The sequence below is a fragment of the Manduca sexta genome, unplaced genomic scaffold (assembly GCF_014839805.1).
Source record: "Manduca sexta isolate Smith_Timp_Sample1 unplaced genomic scaffold, JHU_Msex_v1.0 HiC_scaffold_1877, whole genome shotgun sequence".
In the NCBI taxonomy this organism is placed as follows: Eukaryota; Metazoa; Arthropoda; class Insecta; order Lepidoptera; family Sphingidae; genus Manduca; species Manduca sexta.
The window spans coordinates 11,098-31,967 of record NW_023592785.1 but is presented as its reverse complement, the minus strand read 5'-3'; the positions used below and the strand labels follow the sequence as shown (position 1 = coordinate 31,967).

Below are 20,870 nucleotides of genomic sequence, written 5' to 3'. Positions count from 1 at the left end.
ACATAAATATATCTATGCGTAGGCGTGTAGAGTAACGTTTCCGCCGATGTCTAGTGGCGTCCGACGAACCAAGAAACGACTGGAGACAAAACCTACCAAAATGACCACGGCAGTGCAGAAAGTAGTAGTTGTTCCACCAATGCACTTAAACGGGTACGTATGTTCCACACTTGACCACTTAGTGGCTTAATTTCGTCATATGTTGCTTAGTTAACATCATTTGCTTAGTTACATACAGGGTGTTGCAATCAACATTTAAAATTCAAGGTTTATTTGTACCTTATTGTTCATGGTATAAAGACCATGGTGCCATGGTAAAGCAATGCGAATAATTTGAAATCTTGTTTTGTAACAGTTTTTCTGATAGTGTCCTTCGTCCAGTGCGTGAATCCAGTGTGATATAAGATGTCAGTTCGATATGCGTATTTCGATGAATGTTCGTTCCACGTGAGGCTTGAAAGGAGTCGGAGGGTTCGGAAATAAAGCCATGAAATATCACAAGGAGAAAGGCGGGGCTAATGAGACATCACGTGTATTTATTTTTCGTTGATCGCGCGATTTCTAAACCAAAAAACGGCGCGTGGCCTTTGACTAAACATCGGTCCCTTAGCTAAAGATCGGTAAAATTTAATCTAATATTAACATGCACATTCAAATCTCGACCTTAAAAGGCAGACGACTGATAGATTCCACTGCCGATTGTATTCGGTTTAAATTCTAGCGAATAAAAATGTGACTGAAGTTTATATTTAGGGTCTTTTCAGGGGCCTTATTCTCTATGATAATGTAAACTCGTAACGCGGCCGCGTTACGTTATCTTCGTGAAATCAGAGTGGAAAGTATATTCTGTACGCCAATTTCTATTGTCTTAAACGCGACGCGATGCGTTACGTGCTTGTTACGCACTGTCAAAATAACGTGTGAGATAGAGAATAAGTGCCCAGTTGATTAAAATTATATATTAATAGCGAATGTAGGGTGCGGGCGTTTATAATTAGGCGAGGGACACATTTCAATGCAAGTGATGGTATAACAAAGAATTTAGACGTGATTAAATTATACGGAATCTTTCGTGTGGACAATATGTGAACAATTTACTTAACTTGCTTGTTCTTGAGCATTGTGTAGACAAATATGTCATTAAATCAAAATCGATATTGGTGGAATCGATTGCTATTTTCTCAAGTTAGGAATGAAATTGACGTAGATAAAAACATATCTCGTGAATTAATTTATAATGTATTCAGTGCTGTTGGTCGCGTTTATTTGTTTTAAAACAAACAATTTGGAATATGTCCCAATATAAAACTTATTTGAATAAAATAAGATAACGTACAGGCTAAAACCTGGTGAGATGGCTGTACGGCAGAGACGCTGGAGAAAAAAAAAACAATTTCCACTCACAAGATGGAAATACTTTATTGCTAAACCACTTCGTGTAGTGCGTATTGCATTTCGTTGGAGCTCAAACTTTAAATAAATAGTAAGGAAAATGTATCTAAACATATAAGTCATAGAGGTTGGGTTTTATAGTCTTTCCGTTAAATAGTTTTGTGACAAGACACGATAAGTAAGTGTTTTTGTGTTAAGTGGATACCTCCTACACTAATAATGACTTTTATTCAGTGTGGCGGCTGGGATATTTGTGCTTTTTAGCAAAAATATGTGGTTATTTACCCCCGATAATATGGGGGAGATTGCCATATTTGTTGGGGGTGGGATGGTCATATAAAATGAGCATATAAAGACAATAATATGGAATTTTAAATCATTACTGATTTATATTCAAAACAGCTCGTCTCGACCAGGAGTATCATTGTGCCAGTTTATAGTTGAGAATTCGCATAATGAATAAAATTTCTAAACGCTTAGTACCTATTCCTATATTCTATCCCTTAATGATATTTAAAAAGTTTATTAACTATGTGCAGTATTCAGAAAATATGATGATTTATAAAGTTATCATTTCTTCTGAGAACTTAAAATAAAACGAGAGTTATTAGACTTTTGATCAATTAAACTTACCTATAGTGATAATAATGGAAGAAATCTAACTATTTACATCATAATCAGTTTGGTAATTCGAAAGACGAGACCTTTCACAAAAAATGTTCTACCGGAATATATTAGTGCAGATTTTTTTAAATATAATATAGGAATCTAATGTAAATTTATATTACCAATCTACTTATATTTAAAATCTTAATCCTGCAACACCCTGTATATTATTTGCTTTCAATAGGACCATATCTTGCTCTACATTTAGAACAGGTGCACTTAACGTTCCAAAATCAATCCAGTTATGAACTCGATTTATTTTGGACAAATTGTCGATAAAGTCTAGCGAACATTTAATACTTTTATAGGATTCGAGTGCGTCTCAGGGTAGTCCAAAAGGGAACAAATCTACGGTGTACTCCTCTGACATCAGATCAGCGTCGAACAGTTTGAGTCCCAAGGTTAGAGCTGCGGTTGTGGCTCCAAACTTATTTTTAACTACGCATTCTGCAACTGATTCAGCATTTTTTTTTGCTGGCCAAATAACATGTATCTATAATTTTTTTCGTAGATTTTTACGATTTCTCTCGTGTTAAGTTGTTAATGTGATTTGATTCCGTTTATAGCTGATGCTACAAGATGGATTCAGACAATAATGAAATTGTAATTTTTTAAATGCAAAATTAAATATAATTACAATACATTTGGTTCAAAATCAGAGAGACGTAGACAAATATGATTTGAAACAAACAAGATGTTGATTTTAAAAATCAATTAATTTTAGACTTTTAAACATCGAAAGCTAAATCCCGTAGCTAAACAAATACAATATTTTTTATGAGCGTTTTCAATATGTTTACACTAGTGGTTCGTAGTATTCTAGCTTGCCTGACAGTGAGTAAAATAAAATAAATATCACTGTGCCCATCCCAGGATCCGAACCCGGGACCTAAGCAATGGTCGAACCGCTCCACGACTACACAAATAATCCGTTTTAGCAGTCGTCAAAAATTATGATTTTCGAGCGCTTAGATGCAGAGGCGGCTTTTGGGAGAGGCGAACCAGGCAACCGGCCGAGGCCTCGTGCGATGCTTTGGAGGACCTTTTATATAAAAACCGTTTATTGCCTTATTACCTAGTTACAGCTATTATTATAAAGCACAGTAAAATTTTATAATTATAAAGGCAAAAGGAAGATTTTTACGATTTTACCGACGGAACTGTTAAATCTGCGGAACTATCTTTACTCTGCCCGAGATCTCGCGTCGTTCAGGGCCGCCACCGCCTATATGGCATACGCTGGCTAAACTATAAAATATACAACAAATTAATGTACTACAAAATGGTAGTTTTAAAAAAAGTTTAGAGTACCGTCCGCTATGGCATAGGTCTATCCCCTACGGTTGACTCGCAATTACCATTATTTGAAATGTTAATTAAAAATGTTAGGTTATATGCCAAAACATTTTCGCCAATTTATATTTTAAAAGTAATTTTATTGCAACAAAAACACCGAGATAAGCACAAAATAACCATTACATTAATAATAATTGGCATATCTGTATAAAGCTTTACAAAATTGACAGAGGTCCCTAGACTAGACCATATCCCGGAGACCCATAGAGTATTGTGAGTTAACAAACAGTAGCAGAGAAAGTAAAAAATTACAACTGATCATAATATTGGATATTTAAAATCTACTAACTGCTATTTTGAATAAAGGATGCCAATCGCTTTTTTCAGTTTATTTCAAAGATGGACCAATCATAACAGTTTTTTTACATGCTTACAAATGACCCACTTTGATTGGTTAATTTTCGGAGTCGGATTGAAGATTGAGATTGGGATCGTTTATTGAAAACGGTTGTAACGCAATAAAACATTGATTAATCTGATAAAATACTAAGATATACAAATCTTATATAAAATTACATCGTGCAATAAGTTCTAGGGATTAAATAATACTGAATTCTATAATTATGAATGATTATACAAAAAGACAAATGTAAACAATAATATCTAATCTATTATATCTAAGAGAAGCGAAACATATTTAATCAAAAACGGATTCAGTATCATCGTAGTCCGTTAATAACTATTTTGGCTTCACGCACGGAACAGTGTTTCATATCGTATATTTTGACTGTCATGTATTAAGTTAGCGCTCGTATTAAAAGTGGCATCTGCGTGAAGATCTGTTGAATGTAGGGTAATGAAAATTCTAAAACCCTTTGAGCATTTCTTTGAGGGGTTGATTGACGTCTTGTGCGTGAATTCGCATTAATACTTATTCAGATAAATATTTATTATCATCGGCATTTAATGAAGAATAAGTTATACTCTTACATTGTATTATTTAAATGAATATATTGAAATGTATTAAAAGTGAAAATACCGCGACAAAAATATAACTGAGGGAAAATGTAAGCCAAGTAATGATTAAACGCCATTAAGTGAAATATTGATAACATTTTCCCTGTTTAATTAATAAGGTTTTGTGTATATAATAGTAAATTACCGCAAATATTTACAGTAAAACCGCTTCTATTGCGTGTAGGAAAACTAAGCGAAGAAACAGACACTTGTAAATGGTTATCGATTAATTTCTACAATGCGCGCTTTATTAATATTTAAATTAAAGCAACAAACTTTAATCCAATTAAACAATATTTGTTTAACATAGATGACACCACATATGAGTTGCACCCATGCGAAGCTAGAAATTTTCAGGTTAAATTAAATCGTAAAGTTTTGGGCAGAAGTAGTCTTTCTCTCTGTTTTGAATCATTTATATATAATGAACGTGTATTACTTATAATGCACGTATAAATTGGAATATATATTGTAATGAAATGGAAATATTTATATATTTAATTTTAGTAACAGTTTTTGTAAATCATACTGAAATCATATTTTTTGAAGCTCTTAAAATATTACCCCGCATCCACACTCTCAAGGAGGTGACGCGAGGCGAGGCTAGTCGCATGTTGTCTTCACCTCGTCTCGCGTGTGCTTCGCTCGGTGTCGGTTTTGTGATCAGAGTCAAATGACACGAGGTGAACTAACCAAATACACTCTCGCCGACTTAAGCGTACGCGCATTGTGCTCTTTTATCGATATTTTTGTTGCGATATATTGTCGTCACTTACTGTCTTTTCCTTTTTTATGCGGTCTCCTTATATTTAGTGAATATGCATTATACTATATCATATTTGCATACAACGCAGCAATCATAGTCACTTCAATTACGTCCAGCTTGTATTAGATGTAGCGTCTAACCCAGTAATCAGTAAAACGAGAGTGTGGATGGGTAGCTCTCGTGTAGGCTTGCATCGTGCGAGGGCCTCCACGAGATTCAACGTAATATTTTCGGATGTGTCAAAACTTATGAGGTAATTATTACAAAAACTTGTGAAGTTCGGATTAATATCCATGTTAGTTTACATAGTTCTGGGATGGTACAAAGTTCGCCATGTCAGCTAGTTAATAAAAAGATAACTGTAGACTTAAGAAATACCGGTACAAATATAAACTATAATACAAAATATCGATTAAATTCTCAAATCGAATCGGTATAAAGATTTCATAATCACCTCTACACGATAGTTTAACGTCAACATTGTGGTTACCGATTTTGTGAACTGTTACCATTTGCCATCAGAGTACAGAGGCCGTGCCAGACTCCACGCCGCCGAGGAACCCCAAGGTCAATACTGCGAGAGCTGGAAACAGCGAAGAGACAGTCGACAGGACCGACGGGGAGTCCAGTTACTCGTCCTTTTACTCGTCATTCTTCAAGACGGAATCTGGCAGCGCGGAGGAAAGCGGCGATGCTAAGAAATTCGCCCTCGGAAACATGGGAAGGTATTGCGTGTGATCTAGTTGGTTAATCTTCGACGGTTATCGTCGACTGAACGGATTTAATCGAATCGATTCGCATTAGTCCGCCTGCTATACCTTTACCTAACTGTGAAACGTCCTTGGACAAGCTGAGCTAAATCAACGTGCATCGTATCTTACTGATATTACAAATGCAAATGTTTGTGAACATGTTTGGAAGTTTGTCAGAAAATAAAACAGCTGATCGGACTTGGATGAAGTTTGCCACGAGCATAACCATGTCCTGCATTAACATATATGCTTGTTTTTTTAGCAGTAAATTTGGTCTTGTAATTTTTTCAAACTAATTTTTTTTATTTAGATGGCACTGCTTTTGTAGTGAAACTGTACTATAGATGGCACTACGGGTCGGTTTAGTGATTTATGGGACTTTTATAGCGGGAAACGCTTTTCAAACAAGCGAATTAGCGAGTAACACATAGTACAAAATAAATGCGATTCGATTCGGCGCCCTTCCATACTGATTTAGTCGACGTCAGCCTATTTGCATTACTGCGTGAAAAGAATGTATCAGAATTAAATGACGTGATGTAAATATAGCTTACTTAAGTTTTAGTCAGTATTCTAAAGGGATGAGATTTCCCAACCATTTACATCGCAACTTGATAGTTAAAATCAAATTAGGTATCGGCAAGACGATGCTAACTTAACTATGTAAGCTTATAGATTTAATACAATACAGCGGCCGTATGATCTCTCTATTAATGAAAAATGACTCGGACTTTCTTGTCGTGGTCCATGATACCATATAGGGGTGTAGTTTATCGACAAGTGCATGATTAATGAAGACGAAATGTTTTATAGACTAGCGAAATGACCAAATACGACCCACAAGTGAAGGTCGCGAGGAGGAAGATGGAGCCCCCGTGGATGGAACAGGTGACTATCACGCCTTTTATCTTTTAGGGATAGTCAGTTAGGTATGACTCGTGATATTTTCATAACTTCCTATATAAAAGAAAGTTTGAGTTGCTAAAAAATCTTTCTTGAGTTGAAAGGTATCAAATACACCTAATAGGAAGACACTTAGAAAAGAGTTGTTGGCTTTTTGTAATCTATATTTCGAGCAATGAGGATGGAGCATGTTCTATAAGCATGATGTTAGAGTATGCAGACCTTCCACCACAAATTGCATGATTAAAGGCACGTGGTAGCACTGATGGCACATTGGCGTGTTATTTTTTATTGCTGCTTGAGTACCGACCAGCTTGCCGTTCGCCTGATAGTAAGCGATACGACCGCCCATAAACAGTAGAAACACCATCCAACACCTTCAATTACAAAGTATTGTTTGGTATTCCACTGCGCTTGCCAGCCAGAGACATGAGATGTTAAGTCTCATTATATACTGTAATTACTCTGGCTACAATGTCCTTCAAACCGAAACATAACAGTGACTACACACTGCTGCTTGGCGGCAGACATAGACATTATATGGTACCTACTCAGGCGGTCTCTCACATATAAGACCTACCACCAGTTATTAACGACTGTTTTGTTTGTCGATAGGTCTGCGTGACGTCAGAGCTCATATACAAATACCAAATAACGACGAAGCCCATGGAGGACATACTCAAATCGGACAAGCAGAAAATTTGTGAACTGTCACAGGTTTGTAATATAAATAGGCCGTCCATGAATTTAAGTCACCGCTATGTTGTGGTAAACTGAAAATTATTACTTGTGCTGGCAACGTTAACTTTAAGAAGAAAACCAAGTGGCGCCCTCTAAGCTTTTTTATTCTCTTGGTTAGGCTGCACTACTGTTGGATTAGATATAGTGGCTACCATTTTCTAGTGGTTGTATTTCGAGTTTGGGTATAACGGCAATAGACCTTTCAAAGTTCCGTACACACAGCGCACGCAATGAAAGCTCTCAAAAGGAATAAAAATTCCGCGTTTTTGCAACATTTGTCATTGCTGCTCCGCTCCTATTGACCATAGCGTGATGTTATATAGCCCATATACTTCCTCGATAAATGGGCTATCTAATACTAAAAGTTTTTTTTCAATTCGAACCAGTAGTTCCTGAGATTGGCGCGTTCGGTTCCATGGTATGATAGGGGGCGATCATACCGCCATATTGGGAACTAATTGCAGACTCCGGGCTGATACTGAACAGAAAAACCCAAGTATCACTTTTGCCGAATCGGGATTCGAACCCACGACTTGAGACCGTTACCTTACCGCGCATGCAGTACAACTACGCCACCGAGGCAGTAAATTTTATATAATAATTAAATTTATGTTTATACTTTGTAAATATAATGAGGTGCACTGGTATTGTATAAATTATTTTCATTTTTCATTTCCAAAAGCATAATTTACTGCGACTGACATTTCGAATATTTATAAAACGACGCATTATTTGTTACACTATTAAAAACATCGTATGTTTGTTTCTAGCCCTCGCTGGTGAACGAGCAGCTGGGCCAGCTGTATCTGGACCTACAGCTGGAGGGTGTCGCTGCCCGACTAACCCTGGAGGAGGGCATCACCAGCTCGAGCAGCTCCGGGGAGGAAGCCTCCACTTCCAGCAAGATCAAGGTAGTTATAATTTGTTTATAATATTATAGCTTAAGTCGCATGAGATTGCTTTACAAGTGGAGATAGCTTAGATGGTTGTGGATCGGACTGCCGAGACGAATGTCCGAAAGTTCAAAACCTAAGGGCACACCCAGAGGTGCGTGTAAAAGTCAGAGGACTTTTCTTAAAAGATGTGTGTATTCTTTGTGAATTGTCGTTTGATTCAGCGTTGAAGAAAAACATCGTGAGGGATCTGCATATCTGAAAAGTTTTTATAGGAATTTCGAGGGTGTGTGAAGTCTACCAATCTGCACTAGGCCAGCGTGGTGGACTAAGGCCTAATCCCTTTCAGTAGAGGAGGCCCGTGTCCAACAGTGGGACAGTATATAATACAGGGCTGATATTATGACTCGCGTGGCTGAGACAATTTCACGTAATACATAGCTTAGCTTACATACTTATATGTATATAGTATACCTCAGCTATGCGAGTTGCTAAACTAACTTAACTCAGTTCATGATCGTCAACCCGCACAGAAAAAAAAACAAAACAAAAATACCGTATAATTGGATGATCGTAAAACAATGAACGTTATATTGTTCAGCATTAGAATTATATTAGTAAATCGCCGTGTGAGACATTTACCCAACATGGAATCGATATCGAGGTGGGTAGAGCGATGGATCGGGCTAATACCGCCACACCGTGACTACGAAGGCTGCAAAGTCTTCCAAACGTCTGGAGAAAACTATAGTGCTAAAACCGGGATAAAATTCGAAAAATATTTTTTATGTCTAATACCGCCAGTTATTTTTTATTACTCCATTTTTGAGATAAATCGGAAAAAGCGATTGGAATCGTTTATTTAAAATGGCGGTTAGTCATGTTTTTGATTTGAAATTAAAGAACCATCAGTGCATGGGTTATGCGCCTTCCACATAATTTAATTTATTATGGTAGTGAAAATTACACACAAAAGAGAAGGAATAACGTAATTCCAAATGAAACAATAATAATTATTTTTTGTTGTGGGGTTCTCGTACAATAAACGTTTTTATGTTTATTTTGAGGTTATACTGGCGTTACATGGTATCGTGCAAAAACTGCAACTAGACCGTGACCAAAACTTGTTCCACGAGAACACTAACTGGTCGTTGTTGCATTTAATACGACGAAATTTTAAAGGCCGAAATATCCATGCATATTATTTTTACGTTTTTCTTTCAACTGCGAGAACTAATCACTAACTAGACGTGAATTTAAATTCTTTACTTGTCAATACTTGTTTAGTTACCCAGATTAAAGGTGAAACAAAATGTATGAAAAATGGAACTTAAGCTATAACCTTAAGGGGTTAAGATATGTGAAACTCAACTTTATGTCGACTTTGGGCGTCCTGCAAAAAATAATGTAAGCATTCCTTGTATATATTTTTCAAGAAATAAGTAGTTTAGCTTATGGTCTTTTGCACAGCTGCGATTTTTTTTCATTAAACACGATACCGTGAATGAAATCATAATTAATATCTGCCAAAAATCGCTCAACGGTAAGAATTTTACATCGTTAACATTACGATATCTCTCTGATTTACTTGAGTTAATATATTCTGAAATAATTCTATACTCTATTTTTAAATACACACTGCTTATATTTTTTTGAATACCGTTATATATAACAAAATATTCAATTATTTTTATAAACGCCTACTCAAACAACAGACAAACAACAGCTTATAGTAACAGGAAAATTTGCGGTTACGCGCCGTCAGGCGCTCTAACAAATTGATGTCGACATCATTTCATCTAGGATATGTATATTATGTACTAAGTAACATTAAATATTTTAAAATATTATATACACTCTATTTAAAATTAGAAAACACAAATAAGAATTAAAAAATATTAACATGTGATTTGAACTTGGTCTAATTTATATTAAATGCCTTAATATAAATTAGATATAATATAAACCTTCCATACTAAAGGTTTTTGACAAACTACAATATTTTTAGGTAACTATGTATATTTTGTCACTCGCAGTCACTCGGTTACTAAGGAAATTTCGGTGTTGCGATATATGCGAATAATTGGAATTTAGGTGTGGGTGGATGTTTGAATTATTTTAATACAAATATTGATATTATGGATCAATGGTCACTAGACAGAAACATATGTTAGATTTGGTATTGCTGGCCACCATTTTGAATATTATTATTTTGGGCTCCGTTTTAAAGTCGATACTGGACATGTTTTGGACCACAAAACAAGAGTTTAGTACACACTAGGGCCGATTTTAGACTAGCAAGTTCTCGCAGTACTATATGACATAAGAACTTTTAAACACGTTTATCTTAGCGGAAATATTTTTATAAGTTTATACAAATGCGATTTTTAATTTAGTATGGAGACAGTTTGAGACCCTGGGAAGAATAAAGGTTCCCGGAAAAATATAAAGCGTGCCTTTTATAACGGAAAACTTGAGCCCGAAAAACTTTATAACGCGGGCGGAGCTGCGGGCAAAAGCTAGTATATAATATTTTCAAACGTAACTTTGACATACCTAATATTTTGATAATCAAGGATGTAATTGTACAATACCGTGTAGCTACACGTACCGCCATCTAGTTAGCTTTTGTGTAGCGCCCAAGGTCAACGCTCAAGGGCACTGGCCTCACTTCCATTCTTAAGGTAAAGCTCTAATCACAGTGAGGAGCGCTCGTGCAGTGTAAGACTGTTTTCTTTACCTGACCATATTTTTAAACAACGACCCCTTTGTGCTCAATAATATTTGTATGGTCGAACGTGACGTAGATTTCGTTCGAAAGGCTGAAATTGCCCAATTATTGTAACAGTGGATATTTCTGTTTGAAATATTTTTAACCGGTAGTTTCTAAGATAAGCCCGTTCAAACAAACAAACGCTTCAGCTTTATATTATAATAGTATAGATTGAAATATTTCCGCTAGTGTTAACGAATCTGTAACTTCTTGTTCAATATATTGTTGCAAGAAGTTCCTAGTCTAAACTACCTTAAATTACATAATTAAGTCAAATCAATTATGAAAAGTTAATATATAAATAAAACTATAAGCCACGTTCTAAATCATGTATTCAATCGGCTTCGTTATTAGTATTTGCATTTTCCCATATGCCGTACTTGAAGATCTGTGTATGTCTGTTTCGCGCATTTGAAGATGCACCAGCCGTCATAAGTCATTCCATTGCTTGCGCATATAGCTGGTGGCACAGGTGCGCACATGCAAAATATATTGTCACTCCCATAGCCAACCGCTATGAACAGAGATAGGAACAGGACTGAAACAAACGTTTTGTTTATTCATCAGCTATTAAAAACGTGAAAATATATGAACAGCGGAAAATTTGTTGTACATTAATATGATTGTGACATTGGTTTTATAGTAAATTATAGTTGGAAATATTTTAGTAATATAGGTTTATTGCATTCAAATTTTATAACTTTATTTTAATAGTAAGTAATGGCAAAATAATTGCCTTAGTTAACATATTGCAGCCAATTTAACAGAAAACAAGTACTAAGGCAGACATAAATAAACCTGAAAGGGAAGCCGGCAGGAATCGGGTTGTATGCACGCTTCGCAACTGCTAGATAATTGCATTTTAAAAAATGTAGCGCTCGAAAGCATTTAAATAGGAAAATATAAAAGTTTTGAATGTAATTTTTTTTGGATTCCCTTGTAAAACGATGTCCCTTACAAAATATTGCTCGCGGCTTCACTCGTGTGTAGGATATTTTGCGTACAAAAATCCCACTATGTCAGTTTTTGATATAAAAGATAGAACCATTCTAGCTATTCATAGCACAATGATAATTTTCTCATTTTTTATTTTAGTAAGGTTATTCTTTCTTATATACTATTACTTATTTGATATAAATCTGTAAGTTGTGCGCGTCTATACGACAATCTATATAAAATTGCGGGAAGGCAGAAAAATAAGAAGGTGAATAATAAATTCGTCATAGTAAAAATTAATAATATACGTATACGTAATATACGTATATAGACTACATAATCGAATATTTCCATCTAAGATTTTTTGATAAATAACGGCTTCACGCTATGTTTGTATTTTCTAATTTAACACTAAGTATAATAAACAGATACGTTCAAACAGAAAAAAATTAAGCTCGATTCTGTGAGGACAATGAATGTCCCCTATTATTGGTAAATCGAAATTTATACAGAATAACTTTGTTGGCGTTAAGAAGTAATTTAAGAAAATTTGAATTTTGGTAGAGATCATCCAGGAAAAATAGTCAACAACTAACAAATGCATTGGCTAGTTCATTAAATAAGAAATTGTTTTTGATATAATATAATAGTTTATTAATTACCCACAAAACAATAACGATAGATATATATTCCCTTCCCTGCCAGCCCGAGCTGGCTTCTTTGTATACTAAGTATATTTTTCATTTATTTTATTTTCAAGATTAGATTGTCTTTATTTATATAAGCTAATCTAATTAAGTAATAATTAAATGTTCTCATGTACCTTGACTTATCATAAGTGCAACCATGTTCGCCTACGTGATGAATAAAGCATTTTTTTTTATGATACAATTTTAATATTTGAAGCATATAATCAAAGAATAATTTTGAAGATACTAATAGCAATAAAAAAGTAAAGTTTGACGATACGGAATAAACAGAATATCTACCTAGTCTTGCCATAAATATTGTAATAAAGAAAAAAGAAAATTGTTAACTGCAAATAACATTTATTACTTTTACAGTGTGTCAGTTTAATACATAAATATAAAACAATTAAAAATATAAAAAGCTTATTCGAAGTGGTCTCCATTGGCTGCAATACAGTCCTTTAAACGATGAGGCCAGTTATCAATAGAAGCACGCACTCTTTCCATGGGAAAATTCTTCACTGCCAATCGTATAGATTGTTTTAGGGACTCCAAATTATCATGGCGTTTAGAGCAAGCTGTACTCTCTAAAACTGACCACAAATCATAATCCAGCGGATTAAGATCGGGACTAGACGACGGCCAGTCTTCAGCTCTGATGAAGTCCGAAACGTTCGATTCCAACCAAGACTGCGTGGACCGAGCTTTATGACCCGGCGCCGAGTCTTGCTGGAAGGACCATACTTGGTTATTGAACATGGTGATGTTAAGGGGCTTAACTACCTTCTCAAGAATGGTATCTTGATACACTTGTGCCGATGTTTTGATACCTTTTCACAAAAATATGGCTCAGTCACTCCTTCATAGCTAACACCCCACCAAACCATCACTGAAGTCGGATAATGTCCACGTTGCACTCTGTCGACTAATTGGGAAGCTTCCTTAGAGCTTTGAGCATAAATACGGTCATTTTGTTTGTTAAAATGTTGCTCAATTGTAAAAATTTTCTCATCCGTAAACAAAATTTTTCTGTGACCTCCCTTTGCGTACCGCTTCAGTAGTTGTTTCGATTTTACCACCCTATTCTTCTTTAAATTATCAGTTAAGAAATGGCCAGTGCGTCTCTTATAGGCTGCAAGTCCTAAGTCATCTTTTAAAATACGCGACATGGTTCTAGGTGCTATCTTCATTTCCCGAGATAAAATCTTTTGCTTTCGGACAGGATTTCTTCGAATTCTTTCCCTTACTGCTTTGACCACCTTTTTCGTACGAACACTACGTGGACGGCCAGATCTTTTCTGTCACAAACAGAGGAGGTCTCATTGTACCTATTAATAGCCCGGTACACAAACATTTTACTAATACCAAGTGTATGGAGAGTTTTAAAAATTGCATTTGGCTCCATACCTACTTTGTGTAATGCTATCACAGCGATTCGGTTCTCTTTATCACCCCACACCATTTTAATATCGCAAAATATTTTACAATGTATTGGCGCCAAAATGAGAAAACACAATGAACAATCGTATAAAAATGACAGATTCGAAATTCAAATGTAATATTTTTTTATAATTAAGTGTAACAGTATTTATGGCCAGACTAAGTATAATGCATTAAAAATCGTGACTATCCTACTGACCACCCAAGAAATAAAGAAGTATTTGATTTTTTTTTATTTTGGACAATTTGAGTAACAGAGCAGAAGACAGCAAAGCCGTTAATTTACATTTGTTTTTGTGACACAAAAATACCGCAGTCGAGCCGGCTTTTTCATTTATTTTTTGCTTTGAATGACGGGACGTGCATATTAATACTATACACGAAGTTAGTATAGTCACTACTGTTTATAAATTATCGATTAATGATTACAGGTACTTACGCAATATCTTCATTGTTAAGTGTTTATGAATAGTAGCTAAATAATTTCAGCAAATTCTTTTATATAGGCCCGTTCAATATCGCACGGTATTTAGTGACGCGACAATATTTTAGAAAATTCATAATTCGATATTTTTTTCCTCGTAAAGTAATTTGTGTAAAATTAAACCGTGTTATATTCTAGGGAAATTGTAGCTTATGTGTGCTCCACATACGTAATTTAGAGATGGTTGGAGGTCCAATGTTGTCATGTATTTTTATGCTCAATATCGTTTAACATTTTTATCCATTAAGGAGGACAATTAATCCACATCGCCCGAGCGGTTTATGGACTCATGTCAATAATTATTAGAATTCATATTAAATGGATGATTTCGTTATATCTGAACCATTTTCCCGTAATGATTTCTTATGTTTATGCGAATGTTAGACTATCTATTTTTATGGATTTTATCGCGGTTTTCTTCTATTATAATTTACTTCTGACGTGTCGAAGACTGCAACTTCCATGGTCACGGGGCGGACAGGGAAATTTTTCATGTTCGGTAGAGTTACCTAAATCATATTATATTTCATTTTATTTTTTAAATACTATAGAAACATATTCCCATAGGCTACATATACAACACTATTATGAAACTTAATTTACCTTGACTGCACGGTTAAAATAATCGGCGGTACAAATTACACACATTGAATTATGAAACAATGTGTCGTACTTATTTAATTTTCATTAAAAATCAATCGCTCTTTGATTTGATATGCAATAACGTGATTTATGTTTATTGTTTTTATTTTTTCTTTTTTACATAATATATTGCTGGAGTTGGCAATACTAAATTACTAATGCTTCTATAGTATCTACAGTATTATATAAAGTTGAAGAGTTTGTTTGAACGCGCTTATTTCGGTAACGCGTCACACTTACGTGTGCCATTATGGCGCGTTTTAACACCTTGAGTGCGATCGCTATCCGGGCGGATATAAAATATATCCAGGAGCCTTATTCTCTATGACACTGCAAACGCGTCACGCGGCCGTGTCATGTTATCTTCGTGAAATTTGTGTGGAATTGTATTCTGTATGACAATTTCTATTGTATTGAACGTGTCGCGATGCGTTACAAGCTTGTTACGCACCGTAAAAAATAACGTGTGGCATAGAGAATAAGGTCCCAGCAAGGATCATGTTCTTAGAAGTTTTCTTGTATGTCACGACTTTATCGTTCCATAAGTTCTCTCATTTTCCCTCAAACCCCCAATGTACTTTAATTCCAAAACCCTAACCCCTTAATGGATATATTGTAGTTATACAAATCGCTGGCTCACTATGACTAGGTTGTATGTTATATTTTTTGCACAAATTTAATTATATATAAAACATAATTCTATGTTTAATCAGTAAAAAATTACAATAATCCCAAAACATAAATAAAGGGAGAACCATGATATTTTGTTCAAATTTGTATAAACATGAAAATTTTTGGTCTAATTTTGCCCGCATAAACTAACATTAAGCTGGAACCTTGTGCTAATGAAGCGGCAAAATGTCTTATTAATTGGTTCTAGCAATAGTCTATAGAATACCGCCTCATAATTTAAAACTTATATTATTTATACTTGATCTTTTATCTAACCAAAAATAATTTATACTAAATTTTGTTTTTCTTCTTTCCAGCACACCCGAAGGAAGCGCAAATACAGTAAACTAGTGATGATTTACGAAGAGAACGCTCCGATACCTCCACCCGGTGATGACGCGGTGTCAGTGTCAAGCCGCTCGATGACGTAAGATTAGTGCAGTAACTCGGTACAATGAATGGTGAACATGCGGACAATGGATTTAAGACATTAATCGCATTTGTGTTAAGTGGCTTTTAGGTTAATCCGCGTTTGCATCTCGAATTCGATGGAAGACTGATCCGTCGTAAACTGCAGTTTTGCTTTTACCAACAGTTGTTATAAAAGGTTATTTGCCATTTAGAGTGCTCACTTGCATTAGTTTTGATCGTTGTCACTATTTCAGTCAACCATTATGTTTAGTTTATATGCTCGGTGATAGTGTTGTCTTGAACTATGCATTTATTACTGGACACAAATATTGTTTCTGTATTTTAGGTGTAAGACAGCACGACATTAAGATATCGCACGTTTTTTGACGCATGCGCGATTAATTGGAGTTCGATTCATACGTTGTCATTCTACGCGGATGTAGCGTATGAATTCCGCACGGATATATTCCGCTGTGCGTTATTTTTGACGCGCGATAATTCCATTTTTTTTTTAATAGTAACGCGACTGACCATTTTATAATGAGGCACAATATAATTAATTGTGACCGTTGGTACATACGTACGCACCAACATGTTTTGTTGTTGGTGTTGTATGTAGACGAACTGTTCATTATTGCCGTATGTATTTTGATAGTCGCTGCCTATCCCTTAAAGGCGTTTCCGCATAGTGATTCGATATACTTGATACATCAGTTTTAGATATTACTATATCAACATATACACATACATAATATTATGTAATTAAGTGTATTAATTATAATGTAAATAATATACCTCTCGAAAGTAACAGTTTAATATTTTTTACTATTCATGACTAAGACTGGATATTTTGAGTAATATGAAAATTCTGGAGAATAAATGACTACTAAAAAAACCATTAAACGTTGCTTCTCTTCAGTGGAACGACGCAATCGTTCGGAAAGCATTTTTTTTATAATCTTGAAATATTACTGGTCATATAACTTGTATGCCCGGTAATATTTCAAGATTTCACTTACGACTATTAAAAGCATTGATTTCAGAATGAAGACTTTACTTTCGATATTGTGTTCATAGTTTCTATTACTGTTAAGTATTTTAAGTTTGAGGTACCCAAAGTGGATGTTCTAAGTTAAGCGAGCTTTGTATATATTTGATGCATTGTGACCTATTTAGTTTTAATTATAATTTGTTAACGGCCAACATGTTCATTAATAATTCCAAATTATGATGAAATTTTAAAATAATACAAAACGTAAGTGGCTATATGTTATTGTTATTTTTTATACATTTCGCTGGCTTAATATGACAAGGTTTTATGTTAATTTGTACTTGAGTTGTTATATTGAGATCTAATATTTTCATGTCGGAAACAAAATTGAAAGAACAATAATTAATGCATCCTCTTCATTTACCTCTCGGTATTATGATTTATTGTTATTTGCATATATATGGGTTTTTTCTACTCAATATCAGCTCGAAGTCTGGAATTTGCATCCGATATGGCGATAGGCTCGCCCCCTATCACATCATGGGACGGAACACACTGGGCGAAAAGTGGGTGTCCTGGTTGTACCTCTGCATACCCCTTTCGGGAAGAAATACGTGTTTGTTTTGTTTTCAATTTGCATATTAAATATAACACAGAGACCTTGTTAGTGGGCCAGCGGTTTTCAAAATGTTTCTATTGTAAATTGAAAATGTATTTGTTTAAAGCTGTGTGCAATAACGGCCTAATTTCGTCAAGATTATAATGATCTACTTTTCTAAGCAAATGTGCGATTAACGGGTAATTGAATTAAATAAAATTTTGCGAACTAAAAAAATTGAGGTTCTTAGAAACTCATTTTATATGTTCTTTTTGGTATCGAGGCGTTTATTGATTAAATTAATGATGCCTCGTTGTCTCTGATTAATACGCCTTGGAAAATAGAGTGGGTTCGATTCCCACGTCGGGATGCAAAGCTTGTTATGGAATCTTAATCCCGCACTTATATCACAAAATTTAATGTTGGCTCAGGAGAATATTAAGCATTAATTTTGGATGTATTTTTAGAAAGTAAACATAAAGGTTCTCCCACACATTTGTTATGGTTTGATATATAACGCTGTAAAATATAACAATTTTACAGTGTTATACGCTCCCCAATAAGTAACAACGTATGACAAAATGAATGAAAAGTTTAGTTTTACCCTACGGTCTTCATACTAGGCAGGCAGTTTTATAACACCGTATAGAATGTTGTAAAACATTGTATAACATATTGTACATCTAATAATATGTCGGTATTTCGTATACGAAAATTAATAAATGTTTTAATTTGCTATGTTTATATATAAATTGCAACATTGTTGTATTGAAATGTTTTATAATGGGTTAACAATGCATATTTTGTTATGATTGCGAAAAAATGTTTAAAAAATCGCCGGCTTACCAAGGTCCTATGTTCATTTTATCTTTATTACAAAAATGAGATAAAAAACGGTCATGTTATAACATTAATTCATAATTCCATTTTAATTTTTTTCGGGATTATTGGGAAATATATCAGGAAAGATCTAGAATCATGTATAAAAGATAAGATAGAACCTTGGAATACTGAGCCAGCGGAATGTATTAAACATTGTACATCGCACGTGTGGGAGCACCTTAGTACTAACTGCCGTTTTCAATAAACGATCTCATTCTGAAACTTCCATTCGATCCCGATAAATAATTCAAAATATAATTTCAAATTTGTATAATAAAACCCTTTGTTCTGATTGGTCAATTGGTGACGGATCGAAAAAGCGATTGTGGACGTTCATTGAAATCGTTAGACAGAAGGCGTATGTGCCGGCGCATATATCTGAGCACAGCGCAGATATTTTTTACTGTCAAACTATTATCGACATTGCCTTCATTGACATTGTATTCAAAATCAATTGGCACAACAAAGTTATGAAATTTATTCTTGTGTTAATAGATTTTGAACATTATTTCAATTAAGACAATGTCGATAATAGTTTCACTGTAAAATTCTCTGTGCCGCGCTCCGCCATGTGCGCAGGCTCTAAACAGTAGATGAAGTCACCAGCTTCAAGCTAAAGATATAGAGTATGTTATATTCAATATAGATATTAATGAGACATTTTTGAGTCCCTTTAGGTGCAAAATATCTTGTCAGTAATAATAAAACTAGCGCAAAGCCCGTAAAGATCTCTACTAGACCTAGTATTTGTTTCACAATGATTGAGTTACTTGTAACGAGTATAAAGTTTGGAACGTATGTGACATAGACAGAGATTATAGACGCAGTGCAGTTGCCATAGTTGTCGTTCCGTACAATCAGCTACAAAAGTAGATGAGTAAATTTAAAAAATATCAAATCGCCTTTAAACTTTTGTCTCCGTAACAATCGTTTTCTCTTCACTAAAATTAGCGTCTGAGTGTTTCAAATTTCAGCTACTTTTGTGGTTGACTGTACATCGTTTCAAAGGAAAATAATGTTTGCATTAGTGGTTTAGTGTTGGAGTTGATTTTTTAATTATGATATATATGTTATCCGTTATAAGTAAAAGTGAGCGGTTGTTATTATCTGTTCATGTTACAGCAATACCCTGATTAGAAAAACGCTCGCCATCTTGCGGGTAAATATGGAACTAATTTCTTGTACTGACAATTTTATTGTAGCGTTAAAACGAAAAGCTAAAGTGGCGCCCTCAAAGCAGCTGTTTATTTTCCTAATCAGGCTATAAATTTATTCATGTCATTTGTATGTCTTTGAATGAGTTATACGGTGATTGAAAAATCAACCCTGATGCCACTAATCATAAAAAAAATTATATATATTTTTAAACCGCCGCGTTTCAATATTCTTATATGAAAGATCTTGATTTCTTTACTGTTTTCTGTGTGTTGTATAGCCCTCGTCGTGATATTATGAAGCTTAGCTTAACTAAACAAAAAAACGAATTTGGCGACTATGAGTCTCTCGACTGACATTTGAATTTAGTTCCAAAGAGAACGCTGTTTATGGTTGACATTAGATTGAATAATTATGATTTACGTTGATGTGATGACGTGTTTCATATGTGATAAAAGCAAATTGTGAAACATTATATATAAAGATATTTTGGGAAATCTATATTGGATGGAGAAAAACGAAATTTTCGAAATGTTTAATTATTCTAGGACAAAGATCAAAAGTATAGTACGACATGTGTTAAGAATTTCATTTGCTTGAGAATAGAAGATAACTATAAGTGTGATAAGGGCTAAGATAATGTAATATTAATTTTACCAACATGATAATTGGTCAGGTATAGATCCCGGTCTGAATGACAGGCGTAACGCGCGATTCCCTAACGCACGTTCCAGCACTGTCAATGAAACGCTCAAATTTCGCTCGAACACT

General features: G+C 34.7%; 1 protein-coding gene and 1 long non-coding RNA gene across 2 annotated transcripts; both read left to right on the top strand.

The window, feature by feature from the left end:
* The first annotated feature begins 26 nt into the window (after positions 1–26).
* LOC119191748 lies at positions 27–5,864 on the top strand. The gene is made up of 3 exons (XR_005113522.1): positions 27–153; positions 2,367–2,459; positions 5,660–5,864. It is a non-coding gene; the product is annotated as an uncharacterized LOC119191748 (long non-coding RNA).
* Positions 5,865–6,589: 725 nt separating this feature from the next.
* On the top strand, positions 6,590–20,561 carry LOC119191746. Its single transcript, XM_037445614.1, has 4 exons — positions 6,590–6,777; positions 7,408–7,509; positions 8,304–8,444; positions 16,380–20,561. Exons 1-4 carry the CDS (start codon positions 6,712–6,714, stop codon positions 16,491–16,493), a joined length of 423 nt encoding a protein of 140 aa, XP_037301511.1. The 5' UTR covers positions 6,590–6,711; the 3' UTR covers positions 16,494–20,561.
* Positions 20,562–20,870: the final 309 nt, after the last annotated feature.

What these genes read in the sequence shown, in the direction of transcription:
- LOC119191746 (XM_037445614.1), top strand. Translation starts at nt 6,712, where the DNA reads ATGACCAAATACGACCCACAAGTGAAGGTCGCGAGGAGGAAGATGGAG. An exon ending in AGCCCCCGTGGATGGAACAG is followed by an intron (nt 6,778 to 7,407) that starts GTGACTATCACG and finishes GTTTGTCGATAG; the next exon opens with GTCTGCGTGACGTCAGAGCT. An exon ending in AAATTTGTGAACTGTCACAG is followed by an intron (nt 7,510 to 8,303) that starts GTTTGTAATATA and finishes GTTTGTTTCTAG; the next exon opens with CCCTCGCTGGTGAACGAGCA.